Source organism: Podarcis cretensis, assembly GCF_951804945.1.
Source record: "Podarcis cretensis genome assembly, chromosome: 5".
Lineage (NCBI taxonomy): Eukaryota > Metazoa > Chordata > Lepidosauria > Squamata > Lacertidae > Podarcis > Podarcis cretensis.
In genome coordinates, this window is record NC_137174.1 from 10,682,091 (window position 1) to 10,700,524 (window position 18,434).

At 46.7% G+C, this 18,434-nt stretch overlaps 1 protein-coding gene across 5 annotated transcripts; it reads right to left on the bottom strand.

Annotated features, from left to right (window-relative positions):
* Positions 1-608: 608 nt before the first annotated feature.
* On the bottom strand, positions 609-17,076 carry PTPN20 (protein tyrosine phosphatase non-receptor type 20). 5 transcript variants are annotated; one of them, XM_079975381.1, is made up of 10 exons: positions 16,900-17,076; positions 15,356-15,500; positions 13,795-13,868; positions 10,296-10,402; positions 9,491-9,633; positions 8,591-8,681; positions 6,496-6,833; positions 3,721-3,936; positions 2,617-2,679; positions 609-909 (listed from the first exon to the last, which is right to left on the bottom strand). In XM_079975381.1, exons 2-10 carry the CDS (start codon positions 15,407-15,409, stop codon positions 841-843), a joined length of 1,155 nt encoding a protein of 384 aa, XP_079831507.1. In that variant the 5' UTR covers positions 15,410-15,500; positions 16,900-17,076; the 3' UTR covers positions 609-840. The 5 variants fall into 5 exon arrangements, with proteins under 5 accessions (XP_079831507.1, XP_079831508.1, XP_079831509.1 ...); XM_079975382.1 differs by lacking the exon at positions 15,356-15,500 and adding an exon at positions 15,566-15,670; XM_079975383.1 differs by lacking the exons at positions 13,795-13,868; positions 15,356-15,500.
* Positions 17,077-18,434: the final 1,358 nt, after the last annotated feature.

Sequence of the window (18,434 nt, forward strand, 5' to 3'; positions counted from 1 at the left end):
CTGTGTTGAAATTTCAGGACATGGGTTTTTGCAGGGAGAGTAAGAACATGAATGGCTCCAATGCAAACCTGGCATCCTCTCGTTTTATCCAAAGGGCTGCATCACAGATTCCCTGCAGAAGCCATTCTAGTTGGGCAGCTAAATTTCAGAAGTCTAGCGTACTAGATGCATACATACATGGCCATTCTGTTATTAAAAACCAGTGAGCCAGCCACTACTTTTCTTGAATCAAAACACACTGGATAAAAAGATGAGGTGCCTGTCATTTCACAGTCCTGGTGACAAAAACATTGGCTCCTGCAACTGCTAAAACTCTTTCTGAGTTTCGGCTTCTACTTAAAGGTCATGTCCTATCACCAGTGATAACGTGAAGAAGCCTGGGTTTGAGAAGTCATACTTCTTTAGCTTGAATGGGAATGGGGGGCATAGCCATTGGAAACGAGCCACCTCTGTTCAAAACACAGGCCTCCCCCTCTCTTTTTCAGGTGGGTGAAGACAGCAAGGTCCTGTGTGGCTTAAAGTCTACTTTCTTTCAGCTGCCATTCATCCGAGGGACAGTGCCACGCCGCCATTAAGCCCAAACCATTACAAATACTAGTAGAAGTGAATTCAGTTGCAAGCAGATTTTTTTATGGCTAGTTACCAGACATTTGTCTACACCCACTGTGTCAACTTTGCCTGCATAAAGCTTTAGAAATCCATGTTTGTCAAACCCTGAAACAGGAAAAAAAAATCCTCGCTTGTACAGCACCTCTCATGGCCATCTCGATGGAAAAAGTTTCAAGTAACAAGGCGGATCTGAGACAGGTGGCGGCAGCGTGGCTTTGCTTATTGCGCTGGCTAGGAATTCGTGCTCTGAATGTTCTTCAAGACTTCAAGAGCTAGTTCGTAGCAAAACATATACTGCTCCTGGGCATGAAGAAGGAAACAGCCAATTATATTCCTCATCACAGGATGAAAGACAGAGAAAACTTGCTAGGCTCGTGAATGTTCTGGCTCTGGGACAATCTGTGTCTCCCCCCTCTTTCCCAGAGCAGAAACATTTCATCGCTGAGCCTGCAAAGACTCAAGGAATGTGTTGCAGCAAAAACTTGGCATAGCCTTGAGCCAAAGTCTACTTTCTTTTCTACCTGCATTACGCTCATAATTATAGTTCTCTTTGCAAAGCAATGGATTAGAAGCCCCCTCTCCTAATGCAAGCAGATGAGAGAGAGACTATTCAGTGGGGACAATCGCTTGGCTAATACTTGCTGCTACAGTACTACCGTATTTTTTGCTCTATAAGACTCACTTTTTCCCTCCTAAAAAGTAAGGGGAAATGTGTGTGCATCTTATGGAGCGAATGCAGGCTGCGCAGCTATCCCAGAAGCCAGAACAGCAAGAGGGATTGCTGCTTTCACTGCACAACGATCCCTCTTGCTGTTCTGGCTTCTGAGATTCAGAATTTTTTTTCTCTTGTTTTCCTCCTCCAAAAACTAGGTGCGTCTTGTGGTCTGGTGCGTCTTATAGAGCGAAAAATACGGTATTTTGGTTTTAGGTTTTTCCTTCAAATCAGGAGTAGTTCCCCCTGAAGAAGTGTGGCAAACAGAGAGAGATGGGCAAGCTTGCCCCTGCTCACGTCAGATAGACTTGACGTTGCACTGACTTACCTGGAAACAACAACCAGAAATAACAGGCTTCATTTCCTGAGCTAATCCAAGGCTCTAAATCAGGGTTTCCCAAACATAGGTCTCCAGATGCTTTGGATCTACAACTCCCACCATCCCTAGCTAGCAGGACCAGTGGTCAGGGATGGTGGGAATTGTAGTCCAAAAAACAGCTGGAGACCCATGTTTAGGAAACTCTGCTAAGATAAAGCAAGCAGGACCTCCCCTCCCCTTTTGAACATTTGCTTTTGCTCTCTAAAAATTACTATACAGAGCCAGTTACGGGTTTTGAAAAATCCACTCACAAGTCCAATTCCAGTGGAATTGAAATCCTGCTCTCTTGGGAAATTAAAAATCCATGCACACGCATAATTGCAACATCATTTATTTGGCTTTTCAGAGGATTTGCAATGTTTGGGTCAGGATCCAAGTGGTCACATAAGCATGAGAGCATGCACAGCTGAGGGGCCAGAAGACACACCTTTTTCAAACTTTATAAAACGACCCAAATACGGAAAGGTTCAACGAACCATCAAATGTAATTTTTAAAGGAAAAAATTTGTTCTCTGGGTTTTCTGTAGTGGACTCTAAAATGATAGAAATGCATCTCCCTGCTAATAAGATGCAGTTAATCTCCCAAAGGGGGAAGCACTGGGGTTTCAATAGTGTCTAAAAACTGAAGAATTCCTGCTACTCCTTCCACAGAGGAAGTTACCCTTGTTTTGCAGGTTTCAGGAGAGAACAATGTATGATACTAAAACAGGCTCCTTGGCTCAGCCTGGATAACCCCCAGCACAAATGAAGCCTAGTTTCTGAACCACAATTAATTGCTAAGGCCTCTTCACAATGGGAAGCAAAAGTAGGCAGCTCTTGCTCCCAAGCTTTGAGGGATGCTCATTGTTCTTGCACAAGTAAACCACTTAACTCCGTGCCGTTTGTGCAAGGAGACAACTGAGCTCAATCTCCTTACCTTGGTTTGAATCATGCCACAGCGCTGTTGCCGCAAATTCATTACTATCTGCTTGATGTCAAACTGCGGGAATAAAGAAGGCCGACTTATTTGCCACCCTTGGGGACCAGTAGGAGAGGGCAGCCAGGGCCCACGCCAAACCTCTGACAATAATGGGGCAGCCCCCGCAGGAACCTTTCTGAGGCAGCTCAGTATTCTTATCCCTGCATTTTAGCTAGGAAGAAGCTAACGCTGAGATAATCATTTGGCTTCCTGATGCCACCTGGAGAGTTCATGGCAAATGGCGAGGTTCCTTGGAGGTTTTTAAACAGAGGTTGGATGGCTATCTGTCATGGATCCTTTAGCTGAGATTTCTGCATTGCAGGGGGCTGGACTAGAGGACTCTCGGTGTCAGGAACGTGCCCTCCCCCCAGCTCAGCAGAAGAGACAGCCTCAGAAATTGAGCTGAGTGAAGAAGAGACTGACTGTAGATGAGAACTGTCTGTCTGATTTTAGCGAGAGCAGCCTGCGGCCCCTTTTCTCCAGGGAAGAAGCAGTTAGCTCCCAAGGGGAGGAAGAGTTAGAAGTCAGTCAAGGCGTTGCCAGGCAACCAGCAGATAAGCCAGTGTCGGAGGCTGAGTCTTCTGAGGAAGAGGTAGCCCAGCCCTGTAGTCTTAAAACGAGGAGTTTAGAAGAGCTCGGAGAGCAACGGAAGGGAAGGAGACGAAAGGCGGGATTTTGGCGTTCTTCTTGTTGGGGGAGGAACGATGAGTCAGACTGAGCAAATAAGATTAATGAGAGCAGGCAGAACGCCATGCTCTGAATGTGTTTTTCTTTTAAATAAACTTGTATAAAACTGACGGAGAGTCTTTCGCTGCTTATCAGGCTGCTCACCTGACAGAGATCATTACTGTACACTCAGAGTCCCTTCCAACTCTACAATTCTGTGATTCTACAAAACCATGAGTCCACACAGTTGGGTCTCTTGATTCCGAGATCACCACAACTCTCACCAACCTACTCAGCCTTTCCCCTCGCCTTTATGTTCTCACTGCCTGTGCACATAGCGAGCATCCCAACACAACATACTTGCTAAGGATGGAACGATTATTTTAGTGAACTTACAGGCATATCTTTTTCGATGTAGCTCAACAGAATATCCACACAAAGCAGCACTCCGCTCCTTCCAATCCCAGCACTGCAGTGAGCGATGATGGGGCCTGACTGGTGGATTTTTCTCATGTATCGGACAAATTTGACAAGATCTTTTGATGACGTGGGAGTGCTGTGGTCTGGCCAGGATGTAAACTGGAGGTGATGCACGGACCGCTTCTCAAGTGTCTGCAGCAGAAAAGGAGTCAAAGAACTAGCCGTTACGCAATTAGTCATGGGAAGATTCCCCTCTTCTCAAATCAGAATTCGGGAAACCAAGCAATTCAGTCGGAATCTGAAGTCTGCATCCCCTGGCACTACAAACAACACAAAACCCCCATTCAAGCCCTGCTTTTAACAGTCTCTTATTGATAATTTTAATAGTGTGGTACCTCGGGTTACATACATGTCAGGGAACTGACATCGGAGCGAGAGGTGGAGGCAAGGCTCCCGAGCGATGCAGGAGAGGGGACCAGCAGAGGGGAAGGAATTCAGCACAACACCAGTAGAGAAGGGAGGGAGATGGAGGATTCGGAGAGGGGTCTCCAAGACTCTTCGCCTGAGACTAGTGGAGAGAGCACGGGCACACCTCTGCCCACTACTTCCTTGCGCAGAAGAGTTCCGCACAGGGAGAGTAGGCAGAGACTTGGCGTCAAACAACTTCTATGCTGGAAGAGGTTCAAGAAACGCCTACTGACGGATTCTGCAAGCGACTGAACGGCCACAGAGTGAAGGGGCTGTCAGCCGAGGCATGGTTAGCCAGGCAATCTAGCCGAAAGTAACGGCAACTTACACACAAGTAACCCCTTATAACCATTACAATACGCTTCAGGTTACAGACTCTGCTAACCCAGAAATAGTGCTTCAGGTTAAGAACTTTGCTTCAGTATAAGAAAAGAAATCGTGCTCCGGCGGCACGGCAGCAGCAGGAGGCCCCATTAGCTAAAGTGGTGCTTCAGGCTAAGAACAGTTTCAGGTTAAGAACGGACCTCCGGAATGAATTAAGTACTTAACCCGAGGTACCACTGTATTCTGTTTTTAATTTTTGTAAACCTCTTAAGTTTTATTACAATCAGTGCTTTTTTTCTGGGGGTACGCATGTTGTAATCTTCGAGCCTAGTCAGAGGGATGTGCCATTGTCTAGGCACCCGGCTCTGATTACTTGTTGACCTCCCCTGTCTGCGACTCCCGGCAGGAGACAGGCGGGGTCTCTATCGGCGATTCTCCTCAAACGTGAGAAGAACACACCACTCTCCCTCCTCCCTGTTTTCCCCAGGAGGGGGGAAGAGACAGACAGAAATGTATTTACATGCCTTTATTTCTGTCTATGCAGCAGTACAGAGAAACACGTCCGTACTCTTCAAACAACAACAGCAGAGAGAAATTAACTCCACCCCTGTACTTCCAGTACATATCAGGTGACACACTGAGCTAACATCCGGTGCTCAGTACAGTGAATAGGCTGTCCCTTTGCTCCCACGGTACAGCCCCAAACATCAACATCCTGTTTGGCTTTTGCAGCCAGCTGCAGCTCGCTGCTGCATTGCTCCTTTTCGTAACAACGCATACCTCTAAACATTTTGTGAATCTTTGTAGTTTTGTACATTTACTGTATTTATTTTTTCCTGATGTGAACTATAAAATGGTGATTTTCTTGAGTCAAAATGAGAGTACCCCTAAACATTTTTTTTAGGAAAAAAAAGCACTGATTGCAATTAATTTGTTAAATAAAATAAATGTTGTCCCCACCCCACCCCCCAGCTGTCAACCACTGTCTTGGCCTCTTCCCTTTCCACCTACAAGGCGGCTGTGAAGGCACACGATTGCTAGATGCCTCTCTGAGAGGTCTTATATTCCAGCATCTTGAACACTGAAAGAGCATTGTAACAGCCAAGGTCACAGGCAACAGGGAAACGTACTTAGGCCAACGCTTTACAAAGCAGGAAACAACTCGTTAACAGTTCCAAAATGCACATTTTCCAAAATGCTTCCTCCAAAAGGGGAGGATTGAATGCCTTGCCCTGCGCAAGACTGGAAACAATATTATCAGGCAGGCAGGCTAGAGAATTGTGCTGATTTGGCATCACTGGACAGAACAGAGGAAAAATTGGGCGAAGAAACTCAGCTTAATCACTATTCTAATGATGCACATAGCTCAACCATCACTTTCCTCGTGCAAACAGAAGAGAAGAAAAATTCAGCAAACCAATATAACTTAATCACGGCCTAGGACCCTCGTACCTACGGGACCGCCTCTCCTGATATGCCCCACGGAGGACCTTATATAGCAATACCCTAGAGGTCCCAGGCCCCAAGGAAGTTAGATTAGCCTCAACCAGAGCCAGGGCCTTCTCAACACTGGCTCCGGCCTGGTGGAACGCTCTGTCTCATGAGACCAGGGCCCTGTGGGATCTGATCTCTTTCCGCAGAGCCTGTAAGACAGAGTTGTTCCACCTGGCCTTTGGCTTAGAATCAGTTTGATTCCCTCCCCCTCTTTCTTTTTCCTTTCTCCTCCTAATTGCAGCCTAATGTTTTAATGTTGTATCTTAATCTTTTAAATTGTATTTTAATCAACTTGTTTTTATTATTGGTTGTTAGCTGCCCTGAGCCCGGTCTTGGCTGAGGAGGGCAGGGTATAAATAAAAAAATATTATTATTATTATTATTAATCACTATTCTCATTATGTGCATAGGTCAAGCTTGGCATCTGTGACAAGTCTCTTTCTTGTGCAAACCTGGGCGCCATACCTGTTTCTTTGTAACTTCTATCACTCTAATGATGAAGCAGTCTAGGATCTGGTAGTTACTCATTCGTAGCTGAAACTGACTCAGATCCATTAGAGTGTCCTGGGGGGGCTCAGGCCAGTAGCGGTGGCATTTGGATGTTCCTCGCTCCGTTTCTCTTGTTATCATGGCAATGACATTGGATTGGTTTTCCCAGACCATTTGCCAGAAGTCGTTCACGGTGGAAGGCAGAGGCCCCTGGGTGGAGATGTAGAAGAACTCTTCCTTGCCCACTGGCACGCGGATGTAGCTGGCATTGATGTAGCCTTCGGCCTCTCCGAGGGGAACCCGCGTTTTGTCGTCTAGAAAGGAATACAGATGAGCCCTTCCAGGCCTCTAAGCCTTCTCTACAGTCTGCAGACTACACCATGAAATATTTGTTAGAATTCCTGCTCCATGATTGCAGTCATGGGATTGTTGTCTATCACATGATGGTATATGTTTTGACTCCACAGAGTGGGAAGTGACAGAGACAGGATGTTTGTGTTACTGTGTTCCGTGAAGTGGGACTATTGTCCTTTGTTCTTTTTCTCTTTGCTGTCTGATGCTAGAGAGAGAGGGAGCCATGTTGCAGTGCTCCATGTATGCTTATATGTAAATAAAGTCGATTAGCCAAAATGCTGAGTTGCTGAGGTCTGTTACACATGATGTGCAAACTCTGCGGATCCCTAAGTGTGCCGGTGTCTGTTGGCATTGGTCGCTGTGATGTTCGGGCTGAAGAAAGCTTTTGAAGCTCCCGAATGATTGACCAGGAGGGAGAGAACATGCCAGTCAGGCATGTATCTCTACCAGGGTCCTACTCAAGTGTAGGCTGAGCTCCTGACAATATCGACATGGGGTGCTTTCTAACAAAATATCCCACATATGTATCTATTTGTTTACAGCTTGCCCGTGTGGTGCTGTTTTTATCTGTTTCATTGGTCTCGATAGTTGCCTTGGAAGTAGCAATACTGAAGGGGCAGAGTACACCTTTTTCTAAACAAACAAACAAAGAGGAACCACGGCAAATAGTGTCCCGATTCCCATCCAAGACGGAGTATATCATGGCCGAATACAAAACACAGCTGGGAGGTCTAGGAAAATCAACAAGGAGACCCGCTACCTATAGTTTCTTGGTGCAGGTCACCCACCAGATTGACTGAAGGCATTTCAGTTTCAAACCATGCTGGAGCCAGACTGGTTTGGGTCCAGAAAATCAGCACCATCCAGGACGAGAGCCTGGAGCAAGAGCTGCAAGTTGGTAGGCTGTATCTCTCTAGTTGTGTGGCTGGGGATGTACAGTGGTGTCCCGCAAGACGAATGCCTCGCAAGACGGAAAACCCGCTAGACGAAAGGGTTTTCCATTTTGGAGGTGCTTCGCAAAACGAATTTCCTATGGGCTTGCTTCGCAAGACGAAAATGTCTTGCAAGTTCCTGCGGGTTTTTTCCCCTCCCCCCTTTTTCTAAGCCGCTAAGCCGCTTATCTGCTTATCCGCTAAGCCGCTAAACAGCTGATCCACTAAGCCGCTTAACAGCTGATCCGCTAAGCCGCTTATCAGCTGATCCGCTAAGCCGCTTATCAGCTGATCCGCTAAGCCCCTAAGCCGCTAATAGCGCTAATCCGCTAAGCCGCTAATGGGCTTGCTTCGCAAGACGAAAAAACCGCAAGACGAAGAGACTCGCGGAACGGATTCTTTTCGTCTTGCGAGGCACCACTGTACACCGATTAAATCCCTTAGGGACCAGGTTCAGAACAAGTCTAGCCTGTTGAGTGCTACTGAGTTACAGCCACACACACAAAACCCCCCAAAGCAAGTAGATATATAATATACACATGAACTGTAAATTGTGTGTGAGCTATAGAGCTGGTTTCTCATATCAGAATGAAATCGAATTATTGTAATTGTCCAGTGGAAAATCTTAAGGCCTAGGTCCAAGATTTAAAATCACAGGTAACAGTTCTAACCAACCCACCACACTCTCTAACCAACTGAGCTGGCATTGAGCAAATTACACGTTTGTCTTCATTCATGCATTTCCCTCGCATTCTCCCTAAACCGCCACAGAGACAATTCCTTACATGGGAGGATATCTCGGTATCTGTTCTTTTCCCGGTTTTCTGCTGCTGCAGCAACCTGGCAGTCATCCGTTGGCTTCATGTGCTCTAAGCTCTAAAAGAAAGGCAAAATTCAACATCCTTCATTTGCAGAGACATGAGTAGGAGTATATATGTGGGGGTTTTATGTGTGTGCATTCAGTGAATCCATTTTCCCTCTTTTTTGTAAGAGATAATCCATCTGATTCATAGCTAGCACTCGAGTCTAAAGGTAAAGGGACCCCTGACTATTAAGTCCAGTCACGAACGACTCTGGGGTTGTGGTGCTCATCTCGCTTTACAGGCTGAGGGAGCCGGCGTTTGTCCGCTTCTGCAGACATGTGGCCAGCATGTGGCCAGCATGACGAAGCCGCTTCTGGCGAAACCAGAGCAGCGCACACAGAAACGCCATTTACCTTTCCACCGGAGTGGTACCTATTTATCTACTTGCACTGCGTGCTTTTGAACTGCTAGGTTGGCAGGGGCTGGGACAGCAACGGGAGCTCACCCCGTTGCGGGGACTTGAACCGCTGACCTTTCGATTGGCAAGCCGAAGCGGCACAGTGGTTTAACTCACAGTGCCACCCATGTCCCTAGCATTCATGTCTACGAAACCTTAAATGTTATTAGAATTGTCATGGTATTTCTAAGCATCTAAACTGGAGTTTTCTGTACTTTCTTCCAGAAACAGAACACATTTTTCTCTCAATATTTCAGAGATACTTTAAATCAGTACACACTTACCGGGAAGCAACCCCTACCGAATTCATGAGCAGACACGGGTACAGACTGCACTGTAACAATACTGGTACAATTGTCGCAGAATGGAGGAAAATAATTCTGCTTATTGCTGCTGAAATAGCAACACTCAGGTAGAGCACTCACCACATATTCCTTCAGAATCTCTTCCTGTTCAATCTGCTTTTGAAACTTCTGGATTAGATTTTCAGTATTACAGTTTGAACCGCTTTTCCTTTGCGATATCTGTGACATTTCAGCCAACTCTTCATCACTGACAAGTGTCGCCCCTATTGGATCGATATAAAAGGAATCGTTTGCTTTTGGTTGGTGAGATCTGGCGGACAGGACTCTCCACAGAAAGGTGGAGGCCCTATGGTACAAGGTCTCAAAGGCTGCTATCCTGACCTCCTCATGGGACATAAGAAGGGGGAAGAAGATACTCCAGTCATGATGGGCAACTCTGCCATCATGGGAGCATTACCTGAAATCAGGTATTCGCTACAAGTTATTTTCTGTTGATGCTACTACACAGTAAATTCAAATGTCACAGAGATAAATAACTATACAACTTTGTACAGTGGTACCTTGGTTTTCGAACAGAACGCGGCTTCCAATTGGCTGCGGGAGCGTCCAGCAGCCAATGAGAAGCTGTGGAAGCCACGCTGGACGTTCAGCTTTCGAAAATCATTCGAAAACCGGAACACTCACTTCCAGGTTTCGATCGTTCAGGAGCCAAGGCGTTTGGCTTCCAAGGTACAGCTGTAGAGGGAAGTTTTAATGTTTGGCTTTATTATGCTTTTATATTTGTTGGAAGCTGCCCAGAGTTGCTGGGGCAACCAGTGTGCTACTACTACTACTACTACTAATAATAATAATAATGGCATTGCTTCAATGAGACCAAAAGGTAAATGAGATTTATACCAGCTGATGCAGATATCTATGTAGGTACCTCTGGGCAGGGTAGACAGTCTCTTGGCTACGTCTTCATCTTCACTCACGTAACCCTCTGATTCTGTTGTTTCCATTTTCTGTGTTTCAAGCTTGTTTTTCTGCAGGCTGTAGAACGGCGTTATTCACTTAACATTCTATACTGGAAATGGCAGAAACCGCTACCATGCGGCAGTGCTAAAGTTAAACAACCTCAAAGCACCTGCCTCTCTGTTTTTCTTTCTCTTTGCTGATTACTGCACAGAAATGCAGAGTCCCCTGTTGCAAGGTAAACCTTTACCCCAACTTCTTTTGCACCAGGGGAATGCTACATGTTAGACTAAACTCCTGCTCAGTAGTTTATGAAGCAGTTTCTTTTAAAGAACAAGGCACAACTTGAGCGTCTTTGCTGCTCAGATCTGTGAGTGAAAATGGTGTGGAAGCTTTCATTCGACTCAGATCAGGCTGTTAAAATTATTTATTTGGTACTCCATAGGGTTTCTTGGACTTCTCCTTTTTTGGCCATGCTTAATTCCTGCCCAACATGCCTCTGGTCCCAGGTCCAGGACCTTCTGGTACTTCAAGTCCCAACATATCAGAGCGAAGTGACATTTTATTCTGCTGTTCCAAGTCTACATCGTATCATTAATTAGTGGCCACTAGCCTAATGGTGCAAGGGACACAGGTGGCGCTGTGGGTTAAAGCCTCAGCGCCTAGGGCTTGCCGATCGAAAGGTCGGCGGTTCGAATCCCTGCGGCGGGGTGCGCTCCCGCTGCTCGGTCCCAGCGCCTGCCAACCTAGCAGTTTGAAAGCACCTCCGGGTGCAAGTAGATAAATAGGGACCGCTTACCAGCGGGAAGGTAAACGGCGTTTCCGTGTGTGGCTCTGGCTCGCCAGATGCAGCTTTGTCACGCTGGCCACGTGACCCGGAAGTGTCTCCGGAAAGCGCTGGCCCCTGGCCTCTTAAGTGAGATGGGCGCACAACCCCAGAGTCTGTCAAGACTGGCCCGTACGGGCAGGGGTACCTTTACCTTTACCTTTAGCCTAATGGTAAATATAAAACGAACACGTGACTTTTGTGTAAGTTTTCTGTCAGCCATTGAGGTATTTTTCCTATCAGATGATGGGAAAGAACTCTCATCATTCTCCAGATGTTCAGCCTGGGGAGCCTTAATTTAAATCCCAGCTACTAAAAGTAAAACACAAATCCTTAATAATAATACTCAGCACTTACATAGTGATTCTGAGGATTCACAAAGTTGGAAGGCAACCCAGGGCTCATCTAATCCAACCCCCTTCAATGCAGGAAATACAACTAAAGCTTTGCTCAGGAGTCACCAATGTTTTTGGGCCAGTGGGCACAAGTGGAATTTTGAGAAGTACTGTAGGCACCAGTCACAAAATGGCAGCTCTTGGGGCCTGACAAAACACAAAACGAGAGAGTACAGACAGATCCACGTCTGCGTTACCTTCCGAGGCATCTTGTGCCTGTGTGAAATTGCGTATAATTGAAACCCATTGAAAAAGCCTGCAAACACCCCATTCTTTCCTGCCCTGCCCCAGGTTATGTCCTTTTAGTGATGTTTCAGTGATGCCTTTGTGATGTTTCTGGGTCACTTCTGGGTTCAGTGCGATGTGCATATACACAGCTGCACACCTACTGAATGCACATTAATTGGGGGTGGGGGCGCTACCTGTACTGTGATGATTAAATTTTCCCCTAATGTGTTTCCCAACTAACAACCTGTTTAATTTCTGCCTGCCACACAGCTCCTAAAGGCACAGGAACCTTGCTTTCCTCAATAGTTAAAGGTAAAGGGGCTCCTGACCATTAGGTCCAGTCGTGACCGACTCTGGGGTTGCGGCGCTCATCTCGCTTTATTGGCTAAGGGAGCTGGCTTACAGCTTCCAGGTCATGTGGCCAGCATGACTAAGCCGCTTCTGGCGAACCAGAGCAGCACAAGGAAACGCCGTTTACCTTCCCGCCAGAGTGGTACCTATTTATCTACTTGCACTTTGACGTGCTTTCGAACTGCTAGGTTGGCAGGAGCAGGGACCGAGCAACGGGAGCTCACCCCGTCGCGGGGATTTGAACCGCTGACCTTCTGATCGGCAAGCCCTAGGCTCTGTGGTTTAACCCACAGCGCCACCCGCGTCCCTCAATACCAACCCTAAACCAATGCCTAGGCTGCCATCCTTTACACACTTACCTGGGAGCAAGCCCCATTAAACACAGAGGCTTCCTTCTGAGTAGCCATGTATACCATTGTATTGCAGGTTAAGAATATGGGGAATTCTCCATGAATGCCTGGTCTTGATTTCACACACTGCACGAGAATTTCCTAAACCTCTTTCCAAACATTTGGAGGAGGAGGGGATTCTTTTAACATCCGCCCACGTTTACTGTGTAGTAGAACTTACAGAAAATAACTCCTTGGGAGTATCTGATCAAACCCAATGAAATATGCATCCTAGTTGCCGGAAAACAGGGCAAACTACAGAGATCCCTTGGAGAAAAATAAGAAGAGACACTGTAAAAATGCACTGAAGGGGAGGGCAAAACAACAGCTCTTTCGTACTCCAGGGTTTACTGTTGCAGATGTCCAACAACTCATTTGTCCATCAGAGCTCCGACTTCACTCATTGGCTAAAAACAGAGACAGCGGGAGAAGCCAGGCTGTCTCAATGAGCAGAAATTGCTTAGGACTGTGCCTGGTATCAGTCTCTGGCAATGCCCTCTTCCAGAAAAGAGCCCTTAGCACTTGGCATGGAAACACCTGGCAGTGGCGACCAGGGTAAAAAAAGTGGCCTTCTCCCAGACAGAGGAGAGATAGGCTGCACCCCTCCGTCTGGGGAAGCTAACTCTCACAGGAAGGGGGCTGTCTAAAACATCTTCAGGGGAGCACCCAGAAAGGTGACTCTGTAAGATAGAACAACACAAACTGAAAAGTGTGGAAAGAGGTCAAAAGGCAGGAAAAAAAGGAGGATAGTGCTGCAGAGGTGCTTCTGGGGCAGTGCTTCTGTGTCCTGTCAAAAGGCTTAAACAATTGCTTAAATAATAAAAGGTAAAGGACCCCTGGATGGCTAAGTCCAGTCAAAGGCGACTATGGGGTTGCGGCACTCATCTCGCTTTCAGGTCGAGGGAGCCGGCGTTTGTCCACAGACAGCTTTCCGGGTCATGTGGCCAGCAGGACTAATCTGCTTCTGGCGCAACGGAACACCGTGACGGAAACCAGAGCGCACGGAAGCGCCGTTTACCTTCCCGCCGCAGCGGTACCTATTTATCTACTTGCACTGGCGTGCTTTTGAACTGCTAGGTTGGCAGGAGCTGGGACAGAGCAACAGGAGCTCACACCGTCGCACAGATTCAAACCACTGACCTTCTGATCAGCAAGCCCAAGAGGCTCAGTGGTTTAGACCACAGCGCCACCTGCTCCTCGCTTAAATAATATGATGGAGCTGGCAGAGAATATACCTGTATTTTATGTGTGGTGATGGATTCAGGTGTGCAAGAACCATACCTGCCTGAAATAACCTCCGATTTCCTGGGTTCATCCTTTCTTTTGAGAGAAGGGCTGCACTTAACATCTGTAGCCTAAGAAGAACAACGGCAAACTTGGTGAGTGATCTGAAACAAGGGCAACTGGAAATGCAGAAGACCATTTCTGTATTCTGGAGATACAGAAGACCATAGACGCATGGTGAGCTGCTTGCGGAGAGTTGCCTGCGTGCTGAAGCCTGTGCGCGCTGAGCTCAGCGCGTCCAGGCTTCGCGGACCTCTCAGCAAGCAGCGGGAGCCAGCGCTGGGCTCCCACAGCTTGCAGAGAGCTGCCTGTTTGGGGGCTGGGGTCGGGGGAAGCTCGGGCGGGCCTCCCCCGCCCCAGCCCGCGCCTGGGGGGGGAAAATAATTTTTTCCCCTTTATTTCCCCCCAAAAAAACTAGGTGCGCCTTATGGGACGGTGCGTCCTATAGGGCGAAAAATACGGTATCTCTCAGCATATGGAGACTTGCCTTAACCTTTGTAAAGTAAACCAGCCACTATTATATTATATGTCGCTGTTTTACATGCTGATTGCATACCCTCCAGCACTTCTCCGATGAAAATAGGGGTGTCCTATATAATAATAATAATAATAATAATAATAATAATAAATAATAATAATAATAATAATAATAATAATACCTTGCCCATCGGACTGCATTGCCCCAGCCATTCTGGGTGGCTTCCAACACATATAAAAACACAATAAAACATTTTAAAAAACCTTCCCTATACAGGGCTGACTTTAGATGTCTTCTAAAGGTTGTATAGTTACTTATCTCCTTGGCTCGGGGGTCGCATAACTCCACACCCTGCAACATTTCTCTGATGAAAATCAGGATGTCTTAAGGAAGACCGGGACATTCCAGGATCAAATCAGAAACCGAGATGGCTTCTGTAAATCCAGGACTGTCCCTGAAAAATAGGGACAGCTGGAGGCTCTGTGATTGTGATTCTCCAACTCTGAAAAATGTTTTAATATTCATTTCCCCCCTATACTTTTTTATGCTGTGAACCATCCTGGGCTCCTTTTCAAGAGGAAGGAAAGGATATAAAATTGATTTTAAAAAGCCCTTAAGCTCTGATAAATAGAAAGCAACAAAACAGGAAAGAACAGGAAAGAACATTACCTGAATAACATACCCAGCGACTGCTGGATAATATGGTGCTATAGTCTTGTATAGAATCTTCATTTTAATTCCACTTCCAGCTAGCTACAGAAAAGCAGTGCCTCAACAGCACTAAATTACTCTAGCATGCAGGCAATCCTAAATTACCTTTGGCTGCAATCCTATGCACGCTTACTTGGGAGTAATTTCTATTTAACATACGGGAACTTATAAGCAGACATGCAAAGGACTGTGCTTCTAGAAACCAGCAGATTGCAGTTTCATTTCTAACAACGGGTACATTTCTGATTGCTGTTTAAAACAAAAGCATTTATATTTTTTACATTTTATAAACAGGCTAAGAAGTACAGTTTAAGTTACACACAAACATTTCAGAAAGCAAACATTGCACTTATTCTAAAGCACACGCACCCTGCTTCCCTTTTTGCTTTTCTTTTTGTGGAAAAGGTTCCATGGCCGCAGCATTTCTGGAAATGTTATCTCTGGGCTACATGCAGCATGTTATCACCACCACTGAGGCAAAGAGCAAGAGATGGGCCTGTTTCATTTCACCAAACTGTATTGAAGAAACAACAGACAAGTTAGTAATTTGCTGGAAAAGAAGTTGCGGCCATTCCTCACCTTGCTACACATTTAACTGGATTCTTCCTGGTCTTAGAAAGTGATCCTTTGCTGTGCTCCTAGAACTCCCAAGTAACTGCGTTCATCCAGGCATACGAATCCATACTGAGCAAAAAATTAAAAAATGAATTTCTGTGGGAGGCCCTTAGGTCCTGTATGTTAACAGAGCAGAAACTGTATAAGCGAGGCTTCCCTTGCTACCTCAAGACAGAAGCCACAACTAGGGACACAGGTGGCGTTGTGGTCTAAACCACTGAGCCTCCTGGGCTTGCTGATCAGAAAATCGGTGGTTCGAATCCCCGCGACAGGGTAAGCTCCCGTTGCTCTGTCCCAGCTCCTGCCAACCTAGCAGTTTGAAAGCACACCAGTGCAAGTAGATAAATAGGTATTGCCGCAGTGGGAAGGTAAATGGTGTTTCCGTGTGCTCTGGTTTCCGTCACAGTGTTCCGTTGCACCAGAAGCAGTTTAGTCCTGCTGGCCATACGACTTGGAAAGCTGTCTGTGGACAAACGCCGGCTCCCTCGGCCTGAAAGTGAGATGAGTGCTGCAACCCTGTAGTCGCCTTTGACTGGACTTAGCCATCCAAGGGTCCTTTACCTTTTTTTTTTTAACCTTCGAAGCCACAATGGAAAGGAAAAAGCAGCATCTCATGCAGTCCAGATGAAAAATTTGTCCCTCTAGAACAGGCTTTCCCTAACTTGGGTCTCTAGCTATTGTTGGACTACAATTCCTATCATCCCTAGCTAGCAGGACCAGTGGTCAGGGATGATGGGAATTGTAGTCCAAAAACACACACACACACAAAAAAAACCACAGCTGGAGACCCAAGTTTGGGACACCCTGCTTTAGAACATGCAGGGCTCACTTGCTAAGGCATTAGTGTAGGTAAAGGTAAAGGTAAAGGTACCCCTGCCCGTACGGGCCAGTCTTGACAGACTCTGGGGTTGTGCGCCCATCTCACTCAAGAGGCCAGGGGCCAGCGCTGTCCGGAGACACTTCCGGGTCACGTGGCCAGCGTGACATCGCTGCTCTGGCGAGCCAGAGCCGCACACGGAAACGCCGTTTACCTTCCCGCTGGTAAGCGGTCCCTATTTATCTACTTGCACCCGGAGGTGCTTTCGAACTGCTAGGTTGGCAGGCGCTGGGACCGAGCAGCGGGAGCGCACCCCGCCGCAGGGATTCGAACCGCCGACCTTTCGATCGGCAAGTCCTAGGCGCTGAGGCTTTAACCCAGCAACGGTTTAAAACAGGCAACATGCACTCCTGGGTATTCTAACTTCCAGTTATGAAAGCAAGCCTTCCCAACGCGATCTTTAGAGAAAAAAAGGCACAACCTCATATAGAAGGCAGTCTGTACAGTCCTCCTTCAGTTCAGAGGGATGTTAACTTAGAAAAGCCTCATGATCAGCCGTGGATGTAGTCTGGTATGCACCCCACAGATGGCCCAGATGCTCCACCTCTTCACAACATCCTCCGCAACTGCTTCCTCAACTGTCACAGTTCCGGTGTGGAACCTTCTGCCTAGGACTCTGTGATGTCACACAAACTCAGACTGCATCTCTCTCTCTCTCTCTGGGGACAAGCACAAGCTACACGCAGCTCACAGCCTGGCGTGTTCTATTATAATAATAAGCAATACTCCACATGGGATCTGTTCCTGTCAAACAGGGCAATCTTCACAGCACTGAAGATACCACGTTAACCAGAGAAATATAGGCTTAACATCAATGTTAGAAACTGAGACAGGAAGCTAGGAGCTAAATGGCACCTTAAAACCTAGCTTATGGGTGCAACAGGGCACTTTTTAATATGTATATAACAAGAAAACAAAGCTGAAAAGGAACAAACTGCGGCTAAAATATTACGTTTGCCTTTCACATGGTCTGGTCCTTCCCCTGCTCACCCACCCCTAATATTCTTAAGACCATCTCTTCTCTAGTCTTCAGAGAGTACCGTATTTTTTGCTTCATAAGATGCGCTTTTTTCCTCCTAAAAAGTAAGGGGAAATGTCAGATCGTGCTCTTTTTTTTAGAAAGAGGAAAGGGGGTGTTGAAACAAAACCGCTGATCAGCTGATCAGCAAGCGATCGGGAGGGGAGATAAGGGACTCTAGCGATAAAGGAGGCTGCCTGAGAGGGGGGAGGTAAAGACAGCGAACTTGCAAGAAGAAGAGACAGGGAGATTAAAGCAATGAGGAGAGAAATTAGAAGAAAAGGAGGAGCAAAAAACTAAGGAAAAGACACTAAGGCAAAGGGGAAAGGGGTGTTGAAACAAAGCCGCTGAGCAGCTGACCGGCAAGCAATTGGGAGGGATAAGGGACTCTAGATATAAAGGAGGCTGCCTGGGAGGGGGGAGGTAAAAGCACATGGATTCTCAGGATTTTTGCACTGGGTCACCCCAAATTCTCCATCAGATCGCATAGCATGTCCATGGCTACAGCCTGCACCAAGAAAAAACACACATCCACTGTTTTGTGGGGCCGCAATGGCGCAAAAACGTGGTTACAAAGCATGGATCCACATGGATTCTCAGGATTTTTGCATTGGGCTACCCCAAACTCACCGTCAAATCACATGTCTGTGGCCACAGCATGAACCACAAAAATCATACATCCACTGTTTCATTCAGAATATTTTTTTTAAGTTGTGGGTTGACATAGCAGATGACACAGCGATTTCTCCAAAGCAGCTCTTTATTTTATAAGCTGGAATAGAACTGACTGCAAACAGCTCAGCCGGCCTGCTTTTATAGGCAGCCGGCTGTCAACATTGTAGCAACAACAACCCAGGGTTTCCCGCCTAAAATAACTGACATGGACCTGAGTGAAAACTATCTACAGTATCCCCCTGCTGGCCCAGGGTGAGAACTTC